The sequence below is a fragment of the Myodes glareolus genome, chromosome 13 (genome assembly GCF_982192425.1).
Source record: "Myodes glareolus chromosome 13, mMyoGla1.1, whole genome shotgun sequence".
Classification (NCBI taxonomy): domain Eukaryota; kingdom Metazoa; phylum Chordata; class Mammalia; order Rodentia; family Cricetidae; genus Myodes; species Myodes glareolus.
In genome coordinates this window covers 76,544,075-76,562,061 of record NC_142038.1, presented here as the reverse complement: position 1 = coordinate 76,562,061, position 17,987 = coordinate 76,544,075, and the positions used below count along the sequence as shown (strand labels likewise).

General features: G+C 41.5%; 1 protein-coding gene across 1 annotated transcript; it reads left to right on the top strand.

Annotated features, from left to right (window-relative positions):
* The first annotated feature begins 680 nt into the window (after positions 1 to 680).
* On the top strand, positions 681 to 14,809 carry Snrpd1 (small nuclear ribonucleoprotein D1 polypeptide). Its single transcript, XM_048447981.3, has 4 exons — positions 681 to 823; positions 7,011 to 7,087; positions 9,381 to 9,572; positions 14,456 to 14,809. The coding sequence occupies exons 1-4, from the start codon at positions 810 to 812 to the stop codon at positions 14,530 to 14,532; spliced, it is 360 nt and encodes a 119-aa protein (XP_048303938.1). The 5' UTR covers positions 681 to 809; the 3' UTR covers positions 14,533 to 14,809.
* Positions 14,810 to 17,987: the final 3,178 nt, after the last annotated feature.

Here is a 17,987-nt window from a genome sequence, read left to right as displayed (position 1 = left end):
TGGAGAGTGCAGTAAACAGATTCAGTTTTTTGCTTTCAGACACTATATTCTCCCGATTACAGTAGATAAGTAAATAATTGTAAGACTCAAACAAATATGATAATAAACCAGTATTATCCAAACTTCTTATGATAGTGGAAATTATCTACACTGTAATCAGAAACACGTATAGATGTTGAGTAGTTACAATATATTTATTGCAAATAAGGAGTTGAATTGTTTTATTTAATTTCAACTAAAGTATCCACATATAATTTTTTTAAGCCAAAGAACTTACTATATATTACTTACTATATAATGAAGGGCTTATTTAAAACTCAGTCCTGAGAATGGCTTTCCTATTTTTAAGAAGGTGCTCAGTAGAGGATTAGTACAATTCACGTCCCCAGAGGAAAACTCTTCTGTCCGAAGATCTGATTGGCTCAACTTAGTTGTCAAACCTACTAGGGACAACTTGCGGGACTGAGTTCTCTGCTTCCAACATGTGTGTCCCAAGGATCATACCTAAGTCTTAGAGGTTCTCTCAGAACTCCCAAGTGTGAAAGCTTCAGGCCATCATAAATGGTTTTAACGTTTGCGAATCCTCCTGCAGACGGCTTCCCCCAGCCATCACGCACTCATTAGGCGCAAAGCACTCCTCCCGTCGCTAGGGGCCGCTGACGCTCTCCCGGTCGCCGGAAGGCAGCGCGGCTTCCGCGTTTTCGCCGCGCGTCCGCAGCGATCCGCGCGCTCTTCCGGCCATTCATACGGCTAGTCTGTGAGTCTTTGGAGCCTGAATTCCGCGTCCAGAGGGAGGCTGCAGCGCTAGGATGAAGCTCGTGAGGTGAGGAGGCTCCCCAGGCGGGGCGAAGGCGGCGGGAACAAGGTTTGGGCCGGCTCGGAAAGTCGGGCTTCTGTGCTTGCAGGGAGGCGGGAAAGCCGCGTGCGCGCGGCCTGCTAACGGCCTCCGCCCGCCAGCCCGCCCTTCTCGTTGCCGCGGAGCTCGGGCGAGGGGTCGCCGCGTCCGGGCCCCTCGGCTCTTCCCGGAATGGAGAGACCGAACCGCCACTGCCCACCTCCAGTCCCCCGGCTTAAACGAAGCGGTGACCGGTTTTCCTAGCAAATCGGGCTCCTTGCACCGAAGAGAACTAACATGGTTTTCTTTTCAGATAACGATGCCGACTTGCTAGACGTTTTAGATTAAGTTGTCCTTAATTTTGGACCGGTTATCCGAACTGTGTAACGGCTTTCGATTCACGAAAGACCATGTCCCGGGGTGGGACAGAAATTAACAAGTTAATTTCGCCCGATTGCACAGATTGTGTCGGTTAGTGGAGCCTTGTTTGCAAACTAAATAGACTTGAGGCCAAACCTGAAATGGCATAATACCTAAGCCAATTATAAGAAATACTTAGTTTCTTCAGTCAAGAACTGTTTTAGCCGACCAGACTGCCGTTGGCCAACTCTTAAAGTAGTTGTACAATACTCAAGAAATTATTTTATTGGGGGGGGGCGGTTTCGAGACAGGGTTTCTTTGTGTAGCCCTGGAGTCCTAGAACTCGGTCTGTAGACCAGACTGGCCTCGAGCTCACTGAGATCCGTCTACCTCTGCCTCCCGAGTGCTGAGATTTAAGGCGTGCGCCACCAAGCCAGGCTACAAGGTAGCGTTCTTTTCTGTTTAATGATGGAGGTAAAATAAATTACTTCTGATCTGTTTGCAATAGTAAATACTCAGTTCAGGGTGAGTTGGTACAGAAGGCATTTAAGGTCAAAAATAAGTAAAACTACACCGGCTCTGGGGGTGGTGCCCAGAGAGCTTCCAATAACCATTTCTGCTTCTGAGCTACAGCCCCAGACAATTTGTGTTTGGACTATAATGTTAGGTAGAAAGGCTCAGAATTTAAAGTTTACTCTTGCCGTTTCCATACTGCCTAATGTGAACTCTAATATATTTGCAGTAACTTACACGGTTTTCTCATTTAAAGATTGTTAGGATAAATTTGCTTTAGGGTGGTGGTACTGGCGGTATACCTAGATCTCCAGCCAGCATCCTAGGCACGGTCTCACTCTGTTACTGGTGGGATTATTTTTTCCCTTCAAGACAGGGTTCCCCCTGGCTAACTTCTGCTGTCCTGGAACTCTGTAGACTAGGCCGGCCTCGAACTCAGAGATCCACTTGCCTCTGCCTCCCAAGTGCTGGGATTAAAGTCATGACTGCTCCTCCTGCTGATGTGATTTTTTTTTTAAGATTTTATTATGTATACAGTGTTCTGCCTGCATGTAAACATTCAGGCCAGAAGAGGGTGTCAGATCTCATTACAGATGGTTGTAAGCCACCATGTGGTTGCTGGGAATTGAACTCAGGATCCCTGGAAGAGTAGCTGGTGTTCCCAAACGCTGAGCTATCTCTCCAGCCTTGATGTGATTTATTTTTTAATGGCTTGTCTTGAATCCTAATTTTTATAGTGCACAATATATACATTTCTTATAGGAGAATGTGAAAGTGGTTGTTTTGATGAGTGTGCATTTTCAGCAGGCTTTCTTGATTGTGCCTCAGTTAATGGGACTGCAATCATCCTTTGTCCCATTGCCTCCTTGCTCAAACCTGGGAAGTGAGCTTTCTTGGTTACTTTTCTCCTAATCTGCCTGTCGGCTGACAAATTGCCAATTTTCCTAATTTTCCAAATGAAGATACTTCTCACTATCTCATTCTCTTTGGTTTTCTGATCAAATAGTGAGAATTTAGATACTAACAGGCTATTTAGATACATAACAGGAGTTTAGATACATACCTGACTGTTTGATGTCTCACTTGCATTAAAAAGAGAATTCAAGCCCAGCGATGGTGGCGCACACCTTTAATCCCAGCACTCTGGAGGTAGAGGCAGGTGATCTTTGTGAGTTTGAGGCCAGCCTGGTCCACAGAGTGAGTTCCAGGACAGCCAGGGCTATACCTTGGGGTAGGGATAGGAATGAGAATTTGAATCCCAGAATTGGGGAGGCAGAGTCTGAGTTAGAGGCTAGCCTCATCTACAGACTGAGTTCTAGGATAATCAGGTTACACAGAGAAACCCTGTCTCAAAACAACAGCAATAATAAGAAAATTCACAAAATGAAGGATTTGCTGGAAAATTGAGACAGGATGTCACCAAGTTGTACTAGAACTTGTACTGTACCCCATTCTGACTTCAGATTTTTGAATCATCCTGTCTCATCCCCCTGAGTAACTAGGATTACAAGTCTGTGTCTAGATTTGTAATCGTAAGGAAATTGTTCAACAGAATGTCATCTCTACAAAAAGATCCTTTTCCACACGCCCCTTCCTTCTGAAACTGTTTCTGGTGCCGTTTTGTTTTGTTTTTTTGAGGCAGGGTTTGACGCTTTCATGGAAAGCTCTCTGTAGACCAGGCTGGCCTCCAGTTCACAGAGATATACCAGCCTCTGCCTCCCTGGGTGCTGGGGTTATAGGAGTGCACCATCACTGCCTGTTCCATTTCCTGCTTCTTGAGTGCTGGAATTAAAGATCTTTGCCCCCGTGCTTAGCAAAATAATTATTTTAAGTTTGAATTCCTTTAGTTGCTGAAATGTTCAACCCATGCTCAGTGTTAATCATAATCCACTGTTGCCTATAGAAAGGCCCTGCTACTTACCTTCATAGTAGAGTGGTGGGGAGAATAGGATAGGTAATATTACTTGTGCTGTTGGGTGTAGTGGACACTGTAGTAGTTTAGAAAGGATATTGTAAAAAACAAAAAAGTAAGATAGTCTAGAAAATTTGAATATGAAGTGTTGTTAGATGATATTGTATGATTATTATTGCATGGCCATTTGGCTAAAATAAAGCATGGATGATGGTGTAGAATTATTTCACAGCATATAATTGTGGTGTTGTGAACTATAGATTAGAAAGTCTGAACATGAAGTGTCTGCTAGGTGCTGCTTCCGATCGGTGTTCTCAGTTGTGGAGTTAGGGTTTCTTTGGGAGAATGCCAGCACCTTTCTTTCAGATGGGCAAGGTGAAAGTGTAAATACTGAAGAGAAAGAACAGAGAAAGGCAGCATTTTGATAGTTTGTGACTTCTTCAATTTTCTTCATTTGTAGTATATCATGATAAAAAAATTAGGGCAGAGGAAGAGTAGGATGAAATGAAAGACACACAGGTTATTCATCATGTATTGAAAAGACTCCTGTCCAAGGGGAGAGTTATAAAGGCAGATTTTTTTCCTTAGACATACAAAAAGGAAGAGAATTCCTGGAGGTTTACATTTCTAAATATATAAAAGTAAAAGGAGAAAATGCTTTTGCAGTTCTGGTACAGGAAACATCATCTTAAAAGTCTTGAGCTACAAACGGCTCATACCAGAATAAAATGGAAAGAAAAAGCCAGAGGGTTGGAGAGGTGGCTCAGGTTAAGAGCACTGATCTAAGTTCAGTTCCCAGACCCACAGCTGTCTGTAACTGCTGTTCCGGGGAACCTAGTGGCCTCTTCTAGCATCTGTAGGTGCCAGATATGTGGTGCACGCATACACCAAACAGGCAAAACATTTATACTGTATTACTTATAAATACATATATATTTTTGTTTTTCAAGACAGGGTTTCTCTCTGTAGCCATGGCTGTTCTGGAAGTTGCCCTGTAGACCAGGCTGACCTCAAACTTACAGAAATCCAATCACCTCTGCCTCCCGAGTGCTGGGAGTAAAGGCATGTGTTACCACCTCGCTTAAACATTATTTTTTAAGGAAAAGAAAAAGCCAGGCATGGTGGCACGTGATTGGAAATTGTAGTCAAATGAGTGATGGACTGATAAAAGCTCAAACTGGTGGAGAGCACATGAGTAATGTGTAAGCAATTCACAAAAGAAATACACATTTTTCTATATTCATTAAAGATACTAAATCTCAGGCAAATTGCCACTATCTCTTCTTCCTTCCTCCTTCTTTGTTATTATTATTATTATTGTTGTTATATATAGATTTATGTATGCATCACATGTTTGTCTGATGTTTATGGAGTAGTTACACACAATTGTGAGCTGGCATGTGGGTTCTGGGGACCTAACTGGGGTCCTCTGGGATAAGCAGCCTATGCTCTTGACTAGCTGCAAAGCCATCTCTCTAGCCTCTTTTTTGAAACAGTCTCATTTGGCCAGGCTGTATAGCTAAGCCCTTGAATTCCTGTTCCTTCTGCCTTCATTTCCCAAGTATTAGGATTACAAGCATACATGTTTCCTAGCTTTGCTCATTAGAAAATAAATTACTACTATTCTGTGTGTTCTTGCACACAAGAGGTGTACATGTACTTTACAAGACAATTTGGGGGAGTTTGTTTTGCCTCCACCAGGGTCCCAGAGATTAAAACTCAGGTCCTCAACCAATACAGCAAGTGCTTTTGCCTGCTGAGCCATCCTGCCAGCCCTGCTTGGTATTTTAATTCATTTGTTTTGCTGTTGGTGATTGTTGTTTTTGAGGCAGGATGTCGATAAATAGCCTTCACTGGGTGCTCACTTTGTAGACCAGGCTGGCCTTGAACTAACAGACCCACCAGCCTCTGCCTTCCTGTTGATATTAAAGGTTGCCACCATGCCTGGTTCAGTTTTTTTTTTTTTTTTAAAGATAATTATCATCAGGGTAGTGGTGGTGTCCACCTTTAATCCCAGCTTTTCAGAGGCAAAGGCAGGCAGATCTCCTTGAGTTCCTGGACAACCAAGGCTATGAAGAGAAACCCTGTCTAGGGGGCAAGAAAGATTACAATTAATTATTTGTGCGGAGGGTTGGCATTACTATGTGTGTACAAAGGTCAAAGGACCCTAGGGGGAGTCGATAATCTCCATCATTTTGGTTCCAGGGATCAAACTTGGATCCTCAAGCTCTGCAGCAATTGCTTTACCCTCCGGAGCCATCTTGCTGTGTCCTTCACTCTTTTTGCATAGATAGAAAATAGGAAGATTGGTTATTGATATTGGCGAGTGTTTGCATTAATGAGTTTGTAATAGCAAAACGTTGAAAACATTCACAGTGGAATAATTGGTATTTCCATATAGTGGACTGCTATCTAGCTCTTGGAATATTTATTTTTAAGGAATTATCTCCAGTGTAAACTGCTAAATAAAGTTATGTTATGGATGCTATTGAAGAATGGCCTACTTTGTGTGAAGTAAGATCTTACATGTGTGCCTATGGATTATAAGAATATCCCTATTCACCAAGAATGCAGGCAGAGAAAAGAGAGGTTCTTTATCTCTCCTGTGTAACCTTATGCTACCAGTGATAAGTCTTATTTTTTGTGGCTTAAAATTAGTCTAGGATCTTTTTGTTAAGACAGTGTCTCACTTGCTGTGTAGACTAGGCTGGCCTCCAGTTCAGAGACCTATCTGCCTCTGCCTCCCAAGTGCTGGAATTAAAGGAAGCCCACCACATCCGTTACTACTCCAGGATCTTGAATGTCTTCATTTGAAGTGGTTTTCTAGCAGTTTCTAGTATTTTCTAGTCCAGAGCTCAGACCAGTTTTCTACATGGTTCAACACAAAATGACAGACTCAAGCATGAGCTCTGTAGATGACGTCATTGTGTCAGATGTCCATTTGAATACTCTCAATTCTTCATCCAGTGTGGTCCAAAGAAGTCAAAAAGGTAGGCACACCTGTAGTAAACAGATGTGAAATGACAGCTTGTTACTTCATTCCTTTATAAGTTTGAGAGTTTGGTTCAGGAAAGTTAAATACACTATATTATTAATATGAATTGTTAAGGTATGTTTATGTGTATGAGTGTTTTATCTGCATGAATGTAGTGCACCAAAGCTTGCCTGATGCCTGTGAATGTCAAAATAAGGCTCCAGGCCCTAGGACCTGGTGGTTTTAAGCTTTCATGTAGGTTCTGGGACTTAAACTGGGTCCTCTGCAAGAGTAACAAGTGCTCTTAGTTCTGGGTCAAGTATCCAGACCCCATACTCTAGCAATTTCACCCTACCAGCTTCACAAAAAGAGTTCTAAATGTTACAGGTAAAATTCAGTACTTTTTATTTTAATAGATTTTTGATGAAATTGAGTCATGAAACTGTAACCATTGAATTGAAGAATGGAACACAAGTCCATGGAACAATCACAGGTGAGGAGGTCACACTGTTTCTTATAATAAATGTTCTTGTTTTTCTCCCCGTGGTCATGTGCTGGAGAGTTTTTTTGGCTGCTTAATAAGCATTGTTGTAGTAAAGATCCTCATTCTTTTTGTCTAAATTACTGAATGGGCCTTAGTTAAGCTTCATCTTGTATTCTTGTGCTACAGCCAAATCAAATTGGCAGGTGCTCCTGTTTTTATAGCTTGTATACCTTTGTTTGTGTGTTCTTCTCCATAAAATGTTGCTTCTTCCTAAACACTTTTGAGACTTTACATTTTTATTATGTTTGTGTTTCACATTTGACTAATTTTTTTATTATTCTATGTATGATTGATTTTATTATGGTATTTTTTTTTTAAATAAATACACACATTTATTTATTATATATACAACATTCTGTCTCCATGTATGGCTGAAGGCCAGAAGAGGGCACCAGACCTCATTACAGATGGTTGTGAGCCATCATGTGGTTGCTGGGAATTGAACTCAGGACCTTTGGAAGAGCAGGCAATGCTCTTAACTGCTGAGCCATCTCTCCAGCCCTTATTATGGTATTTTTATCTTCCTTCATTGTCCTCTCTTCTGCTACTGCTTTCTTATTCCCACCTATTCATCCTCCATGTTCCAGTCTTTATTTTTTACTGACCCACTGAGTTTTGGAACAATTTCTTAGCTAATAGTAGGCATTCCAAAAATTTTTTAAGTGATTATTTAAAGAAAGAAAATAATGTCTTACTATTGTTTGTATTCTCATGGAGTCCAGTGTTTTAGTAAACAAGGAGATGTAATGGGATGCCATTTTATGATTATTCTAGGACTTTATGGTACCAATTGTGAATGGAACTTGCCTATTAAGTTTTGTATGGTATGGCACCATATCAAAGAAAGTACAGCTGCTGCCCTTGTTTAAGTGTCCTGAGTAGTGATTTGGTCTGCTTCCTGCAGAACACGGTTGGGTGTTGTGGAAGAGCTGGGATGGGTTTTGTTGTGGTAGTGTTCCTCCGCCCTCTATTTTTAGGTAGAGTCTTATATATTCTAGAACTGCTCTCAAACTCACTGTGTATGGTTAAGGATGACCTTCTTGTTTTCCTGCCTCTAGCTTCTGGGTGCTAGGATTATAAGTGTGCACTGCACACCTCTTTTATTTGGTAATGGGAGTTGAAACCAGGGCTTCATATCTAACAACTGAGCTATCCCCAGTCCCCAGAATGGCAGTCTTGCTCCTTTTTTTTTTTGTCAAAATCTAATGATGAAAGCTATACTAATAAAAAAAAAACCACAAGTTTCACCAAATTGGTGCTTAGTAAATGGATGTTCCAGGAGGAAAGTTTCAATAAACTGGGAGGACAAAATTTAATAAAGATCTCATGTCCCTCAGTGGACAGTCACTGTTGAGACTTCAGTATCTTATATGAACATACACACACTTATACACACAGCTCAGTCATCACAGTGTGCTATATGCCATGAAGGTAGTGAGAGACTAATTAATGTGACTTAATGTGTAGGTCTTAGAACATGAGAGATCATAAGTCTCTCTGTTCCACCTTGCCTACATAAATCAGTGTCCCTAGGAGGCAGAGGAGGCGGAATATATAGAGGCTATCGTAGAAAGGTGAAAGGATTTGTTGTTTTGATTTTTTTGTCTGTTTGTTTGTTTGCTTGTTTTTGTTTTCCAAGACAGAATTTTTCTGTGTAACCCTGGCTGTCCTGGAACTTGATCTGTAGACCATGTTTGCCTTGAACTCAAAGATGCACCTGTCTCTGCCTCCTGGGTGCTGAGAGTAAAGGCCGACGTTCCCATTTCCCAACCCTCTTCTTGTTTTGTTTTCTGAGTCAAGGTTTCTCTGTGTTACAACTCTGGCTGTCCTGGAAGTCGTTCTGTAGACCAGGCTGACCTTGAACTCACAGAGATTCTGCCTCTGCCTCCCAAGGAACAATTGCTGGTTTATATTGCATCCCCCCACTGTGTATGTATTGTTTTCTCAGAAACTTGCTTGTAACTAACATATTAGATAACTTTTTTTTTAATTTAAGGATTTATTTATTTTATATATATAGTGTTCTGTCTGCAGGCATGCCAGAAGAGGGCATCAGATCTCATTATAGATGGTTGTGAGCCATCATATGGTTGCTGAGAATTGAATGTAAGGCCTCTGGAAGAACAGCCAGTATTTTTAATCTCTGAGCCATCTCTCTAGCCTCCAGCTAATACTCTATAGTATTATTTCAACTGTGGCAAGATAGATTGCCTTCTGGTAATTGTTCTGTTTTCCTTCTTAGGTGTAGATGTTAGCATGAATACACATCTTAAAGCTGTGAAAATGACACTGAAGAACAGAGAACCTGTACAGTTGGAAACATTGAGTATTCGAGGAAACAACATTCGATACTTTATTCTACCAGACAGCTTACCTCTTGATACATTACTTGTGGATGTTGAACCTAAGGTGAAATCTAAGAAAAGAGAAGCTGGTAAGTGTGAAGGTATTTTGTGTATTTAAATCTTAATTCACTGTTGAAAATACCTTTGTGAACAAGGGTGTTTTGTTGCTTAGAACATCTGATACTCATGAGTGCATGTGACAGAGCTTTTGAAGTTGCTGTGGAGACAAGCCATGCCATTCTTCTGTAATCTCAGCATTCAAGAGGCTGAGACAGGAGGAATGCCATGAGTTCAAGGAGAGCTGGACTACAGAGAAAGAACCTATCTGGTAGACAAAGGAAATGAAATATAGCAAGCTGTGAAGGAACATGAATATTGTATATGCCTTGAGTCCACTACTTTCAAAACAGAATCCTTGTCCCAGGATTGGATAGTGTTTGTGGCACAATTCTTCTGCTGTCCCCATAATTTTCCTTATCCAACATTCTATCAAGCCATGTTCAACCTTCTTTTTGGAGGTTGGCGGCACAGCTACCCCTTCTTGTTTTAGATACTTTGTGAAAATTCATTGTGAATCTTCTTGCCCGTACAGCAAAGAAAACTTTAAATTTTGTTGATTTATTGACTGATTTTTTTTTTCTCTTGTCTTTGTGCCTTCTCGTTCTAGCTTCTGCTGTCTGTTGGCACATACATACTTTATCTCAAGCCTCCCTTCAGTTTTCATAAGCTCCTGTTATTCTATTGCTGTGTGTCTTCAGGTTTCTTCCTTTTTTTCTTTTCTTTTCTTTTTTTTTTTTTGCAGGGGGGAGTTGGTTTGGATTGGGTTTTTGAGACAGGGTTTCTCTCTGTAACTTTGAAGCCTGTACTGGCATTCACTTGGTAGACCAGGCTGGCCATGAACTCACAGAGATCCACCTGCCTCTGCCTCCTGAGTCCTAGGATTAAAGGTGTGCGCAGCCACTGCCTGACTTGTCTTAGGGTTTCTGTTGCTGTGAAGAGACACTACGACACCACAGCTGTTATAAAAGACGCATATTTAATTGGGGTGGCTTACATTTTCAGAGGTTTAGTCCACTATCATCATGGTGGGACATGGCATGATGTAAACAGACGTGGTGCTGGCTATATATCTTGATCAGAAGGCAACATGAAGTGAACTGTCTTACTGGCTGTGGCTTGAACTTACGTGAGACCTCAGAGCTTGCCTCCACAGGGATACACTTCCTCCAACAAAACTGTACCCACTCCAGCAAGGCCACACTTACTATTAGTGCCATTCCCTTTGGGGGCCATTTTCTTTCAAACCACCACCCTCATAGTTTTTATTATGTTGTTATTTTGGGGGCACACGTGGGGAGGGAGGTGTGGAGACAAGTTTTCTCTGTGTAGTCCTGGCTGTACTGGAACTTGCTCTGTAGACTAGTCTGGCATTGAGCTCACAGAGATCTACCTCCAGAATGCTGGGGTAAAAGACATGTACCACCACTGCCTGGCATTAGTTTTACTTTCGTTAACCTTATGTATAATTAGAAATTTTCTTGCACATATACATAATCTCTTGATCAGCTCTTGAACCTCTCCCATATACCCCAACTTCATGTCTGATTGTGTGTGTATATGATAGAGGACTATTCTATCTCAATTTTTCTTTGAGAAGTCTTTAGTATTTTGTCATTGTTAGTTTTCTCTGATTGCTTTCTTTTTCTTTTTCCTTTTTTCTTTTTTTGTCTCTTTTTCTTTTTTTGTTCTGATGTAGCTCAACCTGGTCTCAGATTAGCTGTGAAAAGTTACTTGGAACTCTTACTACTGCCTCCACTTCCCAAGGGCTAGGATTAGAATTGTTCACCATCCTGGTTTGTGTGGTACTAGTGATCAAAAGCAAGGACTGGTGCATGCTAGGCAGGTACTCTACAAACTGAGCTACATCTTTAGCCCTGTTTTCTCTGATTTCTCTTCTATTTGTGCGTTCTCTCTCTCTCTCTCTCTCTCTCTCTCTCTCTCTCTCTCTCTCTCTCTCTCTCTCTGTGTGTGTGTGTGTGTGTGTGTGTGTGTATGGGTATCCCGCATTACACACACAGGGTTTCTCTGTAGCCTGACTATCCTGGAACTTTCTCCATAGTCCAGGATGGCCTCAGACTTAAGAGATCTTCCTGCCTCTGTCTCCCAAATACTGGGATTAAAGGCGTATGCCACCTCTGATGGTGTATTTTTATTTTTAAAGACACTTGGATCTTATTTGCATGGAGATGGCTCAGAGAGTAAAACTGCTCGCCATGCAAGCCTTGTGACCTGAGTTTTATCCCAAACCTGCAGTGAAAAGAAAAAACCAACTCACCAAAAGTTTTACTCTGCCTTCCACATGTGCAGTGTGGCATGCTCTCAAGTATGCACATACATATACATAACATATGACACATGTGATAGTAAAACTAATAATTTTAATTCATTAAAAACTAACATTGGAGAATTAAACCTAGAATCTTGTACATAAAAGATAAGCCTCTACTACTTTATTACATTCCCATCATTTTGTTTTCTTATTTTTACATTTAGTTATTTATGTACTTATGTGTATATGCAGGTGCTTGAGAGTATGGACACATATGTACGGTGATGTGTGTTTGGAAGTGAGGACAACCTGCAGGAGTCAGCTTGCCTTTCACCATGTAGGTCTTAGGAATTGAACTTCAGTTAGCAGGATTTGCAGTAAACTCTGTACCTACTGAGCCATCTAGCCTTGAACTTGTGACCCTCCGCTCAACCTCCCTTAGCAACTGGGCTTTTTTTCCCCCTCAAGACAGGGTTTCTCTGTAGCTTTGTAACCTATCCTGGAACTAGCTCTTTTAGACCAGGCTGGCCTCAAACTCACAGAGATCCGCCTGCCTGGATTAAAGGCGGGCGCTACCACCTCCTGGTGTAACTGGGCTTTCTTAGTCTTGTTCTATCGGTCCTAATTTCTATTGGATTCCAAAGTAAGTTGGCCTCTTCGCTAGGCAGATTAAAAGTTTCAGAATCTGAAATTCTATCTTAGAGCTGTTTTTCTCATGGAAAGAGTTTAGTTTCTTGCTGTATTAGCTACTTTCTTGTTTCTCTGAGAAAATGCTCGACAAGAAGCAGCTTAAGGAAAGGGTCACACATGACCCTTCACAGGGGTCACCTGATACCATTATGATTCATAACAGTAACACAATTACAGTTATAATGTAGCAATGAAATAATTGTATGATTGGGAGACTCCACAACATGAGGAACTGTATTAAAGAGTCACAGCATTAGGAAGGTTTAGAGCCACTGTTCTAGCTGATAGTTTAAAGGGTTTCCATTACCTTGGAGAAAGAATTGTAAGAGCAGACCCTTGTCCTGTCACATTGTGTGTCCAGGCAATAAAACCTCAAGGCAATGAGTTCTATCAACTGGAGACCAAGTGGTACAACATATGAGTCTAAGGAGGACTTTCCACACTGGATGGAACCACAACATCTGCTGTGGGAGACATGGTTGTCAGCAATGTAAGAGTAGGGTGGAAACTTTGTTTCCAGGACTCTGGTGGCAGAGGAACCTTGTCTCAGAAAACTGAAAAAAGAGTAGGACAGGAGTAAAGAGCCTTTATTTCATAGATGTTTAATATGCTGACTTTGAGGTGGTTTTCTTTTTGTTTTGCCTTTTGCCCAAAGATGCATTTTGTGTTGTAGCTGCTAGAATTAGTTATAGCACTACAAATGCTCTTGGGGTTAATCATTCTTCTTCTTGTTTAAAAAATTGTAATACATAGCTTAAGAAACACTGATTCCATCTGTCCCTTTAAGTCCCTTACCTTATGGTGTCGTTTTTTTAAATCTCAAGCCTTTCTGTGTTGTGTTTTGATTCCTTCTACTTTTTCTTTCCCACCTACTTGTCAAGAAAGTAGTGAAAAACCTTAGAGGATGAGGCCACGTTTGTTCAGCCGTGTGTTGTGTCACTCTTTGTATCTAAAGATCCTAGTTTCTCTAGAAGCAATTCCTTTACTAAGTGCACACCTATCATCCCAGCTCTTGAGAGGCAGAGGCAGGTGAATCTCTGTAAGTTTGAGGCCAGCCTGGTCTACAGAGTAAGGACCAGAACAGCCAGAACTAGAAGAGACTGTCCAGTTAGGGTTTCCATTGCTGTGAAGAAACACCATGACCACCACAACTCTTACAGAGGAAAACATTTAGTTGGGGTGACTTACATTTTCAGAGGTTCAGTCCATTTTCATCATAATGTGCAGACACTTTGCAACAAGAAGTGATATGAGACATTGGGCGTGGCTTAAGCATCTTTAAGACCTTAAAGCTTGTCTCCACGGTGACACACTTCCTCCAAAACGGTCACATCTACTCCAGCAAAGCCACACCTTTTAATAGTGAGACTCCTTTTGGGGGCCATTTTCTTTCAGACCACCACAGAGACCATATCCTAAAATGAATGGGTGGATGACTTTACAGGGTTGTGGGTTATAGGTCAGTGACAGACCACTTGCCTGACCTTTCTGCGTGATGCCGTGGGTTTGATCTGACTACCAGGGGAATATAGACAAATCTTAAAATCTTAGTCTGAGTACACCAAGCAGGTACACTGGTTTGTCTTTGTTTTGTTTTTGTTTGTTTTGTTTTTTGTCCTCATGATGTTAAGGATATATGGTTATGGGTTAAAGTACTAAGTTATGGTTGAGCCAAACAAGTTTTCAGGCTCTGATGTTATTTGGTATGATGTACTTAGGATTTGTTGAGCTTGGCTTCTATTCAGTAAGCAGAATTCTAGCATAGGGTATAAATTGTCCCCCTGCTGGCACTTTTTGGTTTTACACGGTGGTAGTGTGGTGTTTCATATTTAAGAAAAGCCCAGTTAAAGATTTCTTTACTGTAACTGCTAATTTAAGAGGTGTGGATAGTAAAGGTGTGGTACTATGACTATTGAAGAGAATTTCACCTGCTTTGTTTAACTTTTTCCCCAGTTGCTGGACGAGGTCGAGGCCGAGGTAGAGGAAGAGGACGTGGTCGCGGCAGAGGAAGAGGGGGTCCTAGGCGATAATGTCTTTCAAAATTATTGTTCCAAAGTGATATGGAATCGGGGGATATTTTTTGTACAGGTTTTGTTTGTCAGTTTTTAATAAACTTAAGTGTGGGATGAAGTTTTCTGCTGATTATCAAATCAAAGTTAAAGTGTCTCCTGTATACTCAGCACAGTATGTTCAATTCCTGGTGTCAGTCACATGAAATATGTGTGCACTGAACATGCATTAAATTTCTTTGAGTCCATTATATGGTGCCCCTTTTGAGATGAAATAAACACTTGGTATTTCAACAGAGTCCTTTTGGGATCGGATGTAAAATTCACTTTTGTTAGTTTTAGTCTGGAACAAACCTTACTGGTAAAAGCAAAAAAAAAAAAAAAGCCTTTTATTTAATTAATTAATTTGTTTTGCTTGCCTGTGGTGGTACATGACTTTGGTCTCAGCACTGAGGAGGCAGAGACAGGCATATCTCTAATTTCCAGGACAACCAGGGCTACATACACCAAAAAAAATTGATTTTTGTTATTATTAATGTATTTTTTTGAAAGTTATCAATAGACTACAACCTTCGATTCTCCAGAAATAAAACTCAGGTGTTCAATCGATTTTCGTTTGAGCAGTGTGGAAGCCTTTATTTGTGCAGTGCGCCAACCAGTAACTTCTTTGTCAAATGTTTATAAAGTTTTGTTTTTGGCTTTTGAGAAAGGGTCTCTCTACATAGCCCTGGCTTTCCTGAAACTCACTTTGTAGACTGGGCTGATCTGCCTGCCTCTGCCTCCCAAGTGATGAGGTCAATGGGTATGCCCCCATGCCAGGCCTCCAAAGGAGTCTTAACAAAAGAAAAGGCCTGTTTTGATAGCAGAATAATTTTCAGTTAATAAGAATTTTTATGTTTTTGTTGCTATTTATTGTTTTTTGAGACAGGGTTTCTTTGTGTAGCTTTGGAGTGTGTCCTGGAACTCGCTCTGGAGTAAGGGTGGTTACACCTGATGTGTAATGGTAGAAACTGAACTTGGGTTTTTTACTTTTGGAGATAGGTCTTGAAAATTTTTGTCTTTTGTTTTGTTTTGAGACAGGTTTTCTCTGTAGCTCTGGCTGTTCAGGGTTTAACTCTATAGACAAGGCTGGTCTGAAACTCAGACATATATATTTCTCTGCCTGCTGAATTATGGGATTAAAGGTGTGTTCCACCTTGTCCAGCCTTAAAGATGTATTTTATGCGTGAGTGCTCTGTTTGCATGTATACCTGCAGAGCAGAGCATCAGATCCCATTATAGATGGTTGTGACGATGACATGTATTAACTGAATTTTAGGACCTTTGGAAGAGCAGCCAGCACTCTGAACTGCTGAGCCTTCTAAACAGCCCTTGGCCTTGAACTTTAAAACTAAAACTGACCTTGAACTCCTTATTTTATTTATATATGGATATTATTTTATATGAGGATGTATACATATATATCCTTAACATTTTGATTTATTTTTTATGTATACAGGAACTTTGGGTGTATGCCTGCAGACCACAAAAGGGCATCAGCTTATGAGCTGCTATGTGGGTGCTGGGAATTGAACTCAGGACCTCTGGAAGAGCAACAGTGCCCTTTTTTTTTTCAAAGTAATTTTATTAAATTATAAAAGTTTCCATTTCCGCCCCTCCTCCCACCACCCTCCCACTCCCCCCACTCCCTCTCCTCCTCCCTCTCCATCCCTAAGAGCACTCAGGGTTTCCTGCCCTGTGGGAAGTTCAAGTTCCTCCCCCCTCCCTCCAGGTCCAGGAAGGTGAGTGTCCAGACAGACTGGATCCGCAAATCCAGTATATGCAGAGGAAACAAGTCCCAGTGCCATTGTCAATGGCTTTTCAGAAAGACTCCGGGCCAGCCACATTCAGAGAATCCGGCCACATTCAGAGAATCTGGTTGGATTGCGTCCTCGTTCAGTCCTAGTCCAACTGGCCTTGGTAAACTCTCATTAGATCCGTCCCCTTGTATCAGTGGGTGATCGCATCCCTCGCAGTCCTTATTTCCTTTTTCATTTTCTTCGTCCTTCTGCTCCTCATTTGGACCTTGGGGGGCTCAGTCCGGTGCTCCAATGTGGGTCTCCGTCTGTATCGCCATCCATCGTCGGATGAAGGTTCTCTCTGATCTTGCCTTCTTTGCTCACGTTCTCTTTCCTTCTGCTTCTCGTTTGGACCTAGGGAGTTAAGTCCAGTGTTCCGATGTGGGTCTCTGTCTCTATCTCCATCCATCGCCAGATGAAGATTCTATGGTGATAAGCAAAATATTCATCAGTATGGTTATGGGCCAAGGCCAGTTCAGGCACCCTCTCCTCTGTCCAGAGAACAATCTGGGGATCTCTCATTGGACCTGGGATCCCATTTATAATCAATTCTCTTGTAAACCCTAAAATGACTCCCTTAGTTGAGATATATTCTTCCCTGATCCCATATCCATCCTTCCTCCCTTCTCCCCCATCCCAGTCTCCCGAACTTTCCCCATTCCTCCCCTACTCCCTTCTCTCTAACCCTCTCCCCTTCCAACAACCCTCCCACTCCCCCATGCACCCGAGGTTACCTGGCACTCTTGTCTATTTCCAATCTCCAGGAGAATAACTACATGATTTTCTTCAGCTTCACCTTCTTATTTAGCTTCTCTGGGATCACGAATAATAGGCTCAAAGACCTTTAATTATGGCTAGAATCCACTTATGAGTGAATACATACCATATTCCTCTTTTTGGGTCTGGGTTACCTCACTCAGTAAAGCGTTTTCTATTTCCGTCCATTTGCATGGAAAATTCAAGATGTCATTGTTTTTTACCGCTGAGTAAAACTCTAATGTGTATATGTTTCACACCTTCTTCAACCATTCTTCTATTGAGGGGCACCTAGGTTATTTACAGGTTCTGGCTATTACAAATAGTGCTGCTATGAACATAGTTGAACAAATGCTTTTGTGGTATGAGGGCATCTCTTGGGTATATTCCCAAGAGTGGAATTGCTGGGTCTTGAGGGACGTTGACTCCCAGTTTCCTGAGAAACCGCCACACTGATTTCCACAGTGGCTGCACAAGTTTGCATTCGCACCAACAATGGATGAGAGTTCCCTTCTCTCCACATCCTCTCCAGCATAGGCTATCATTGGTGTTTTTGACTTTAGCTAATCTGACCGGTGTAAAATGGTATCTCATAGTTGTTTTGATTTGCATTTCCCTGATCGCTAAGGATGTTGAGCATGACCTTAAGTGTCTTTTGGCCATTCGAAGTTCTTCTGTTGAAAATTCTCTGTTCAGATCAGCACCCCATTTTTTGAGATCTGTTAGTCTTCATGAGTTTTTGAGGACACACATAGAAACTTCATCTAAATCTCTACCACTTCCTTTCCCCCTTGTGCCTCAGCTTATCCCATGTATCCCTGCCCAAAATATGAATTCTTACATGATCTCCATGCATGTATATGTATGATTTTGTGCACACAT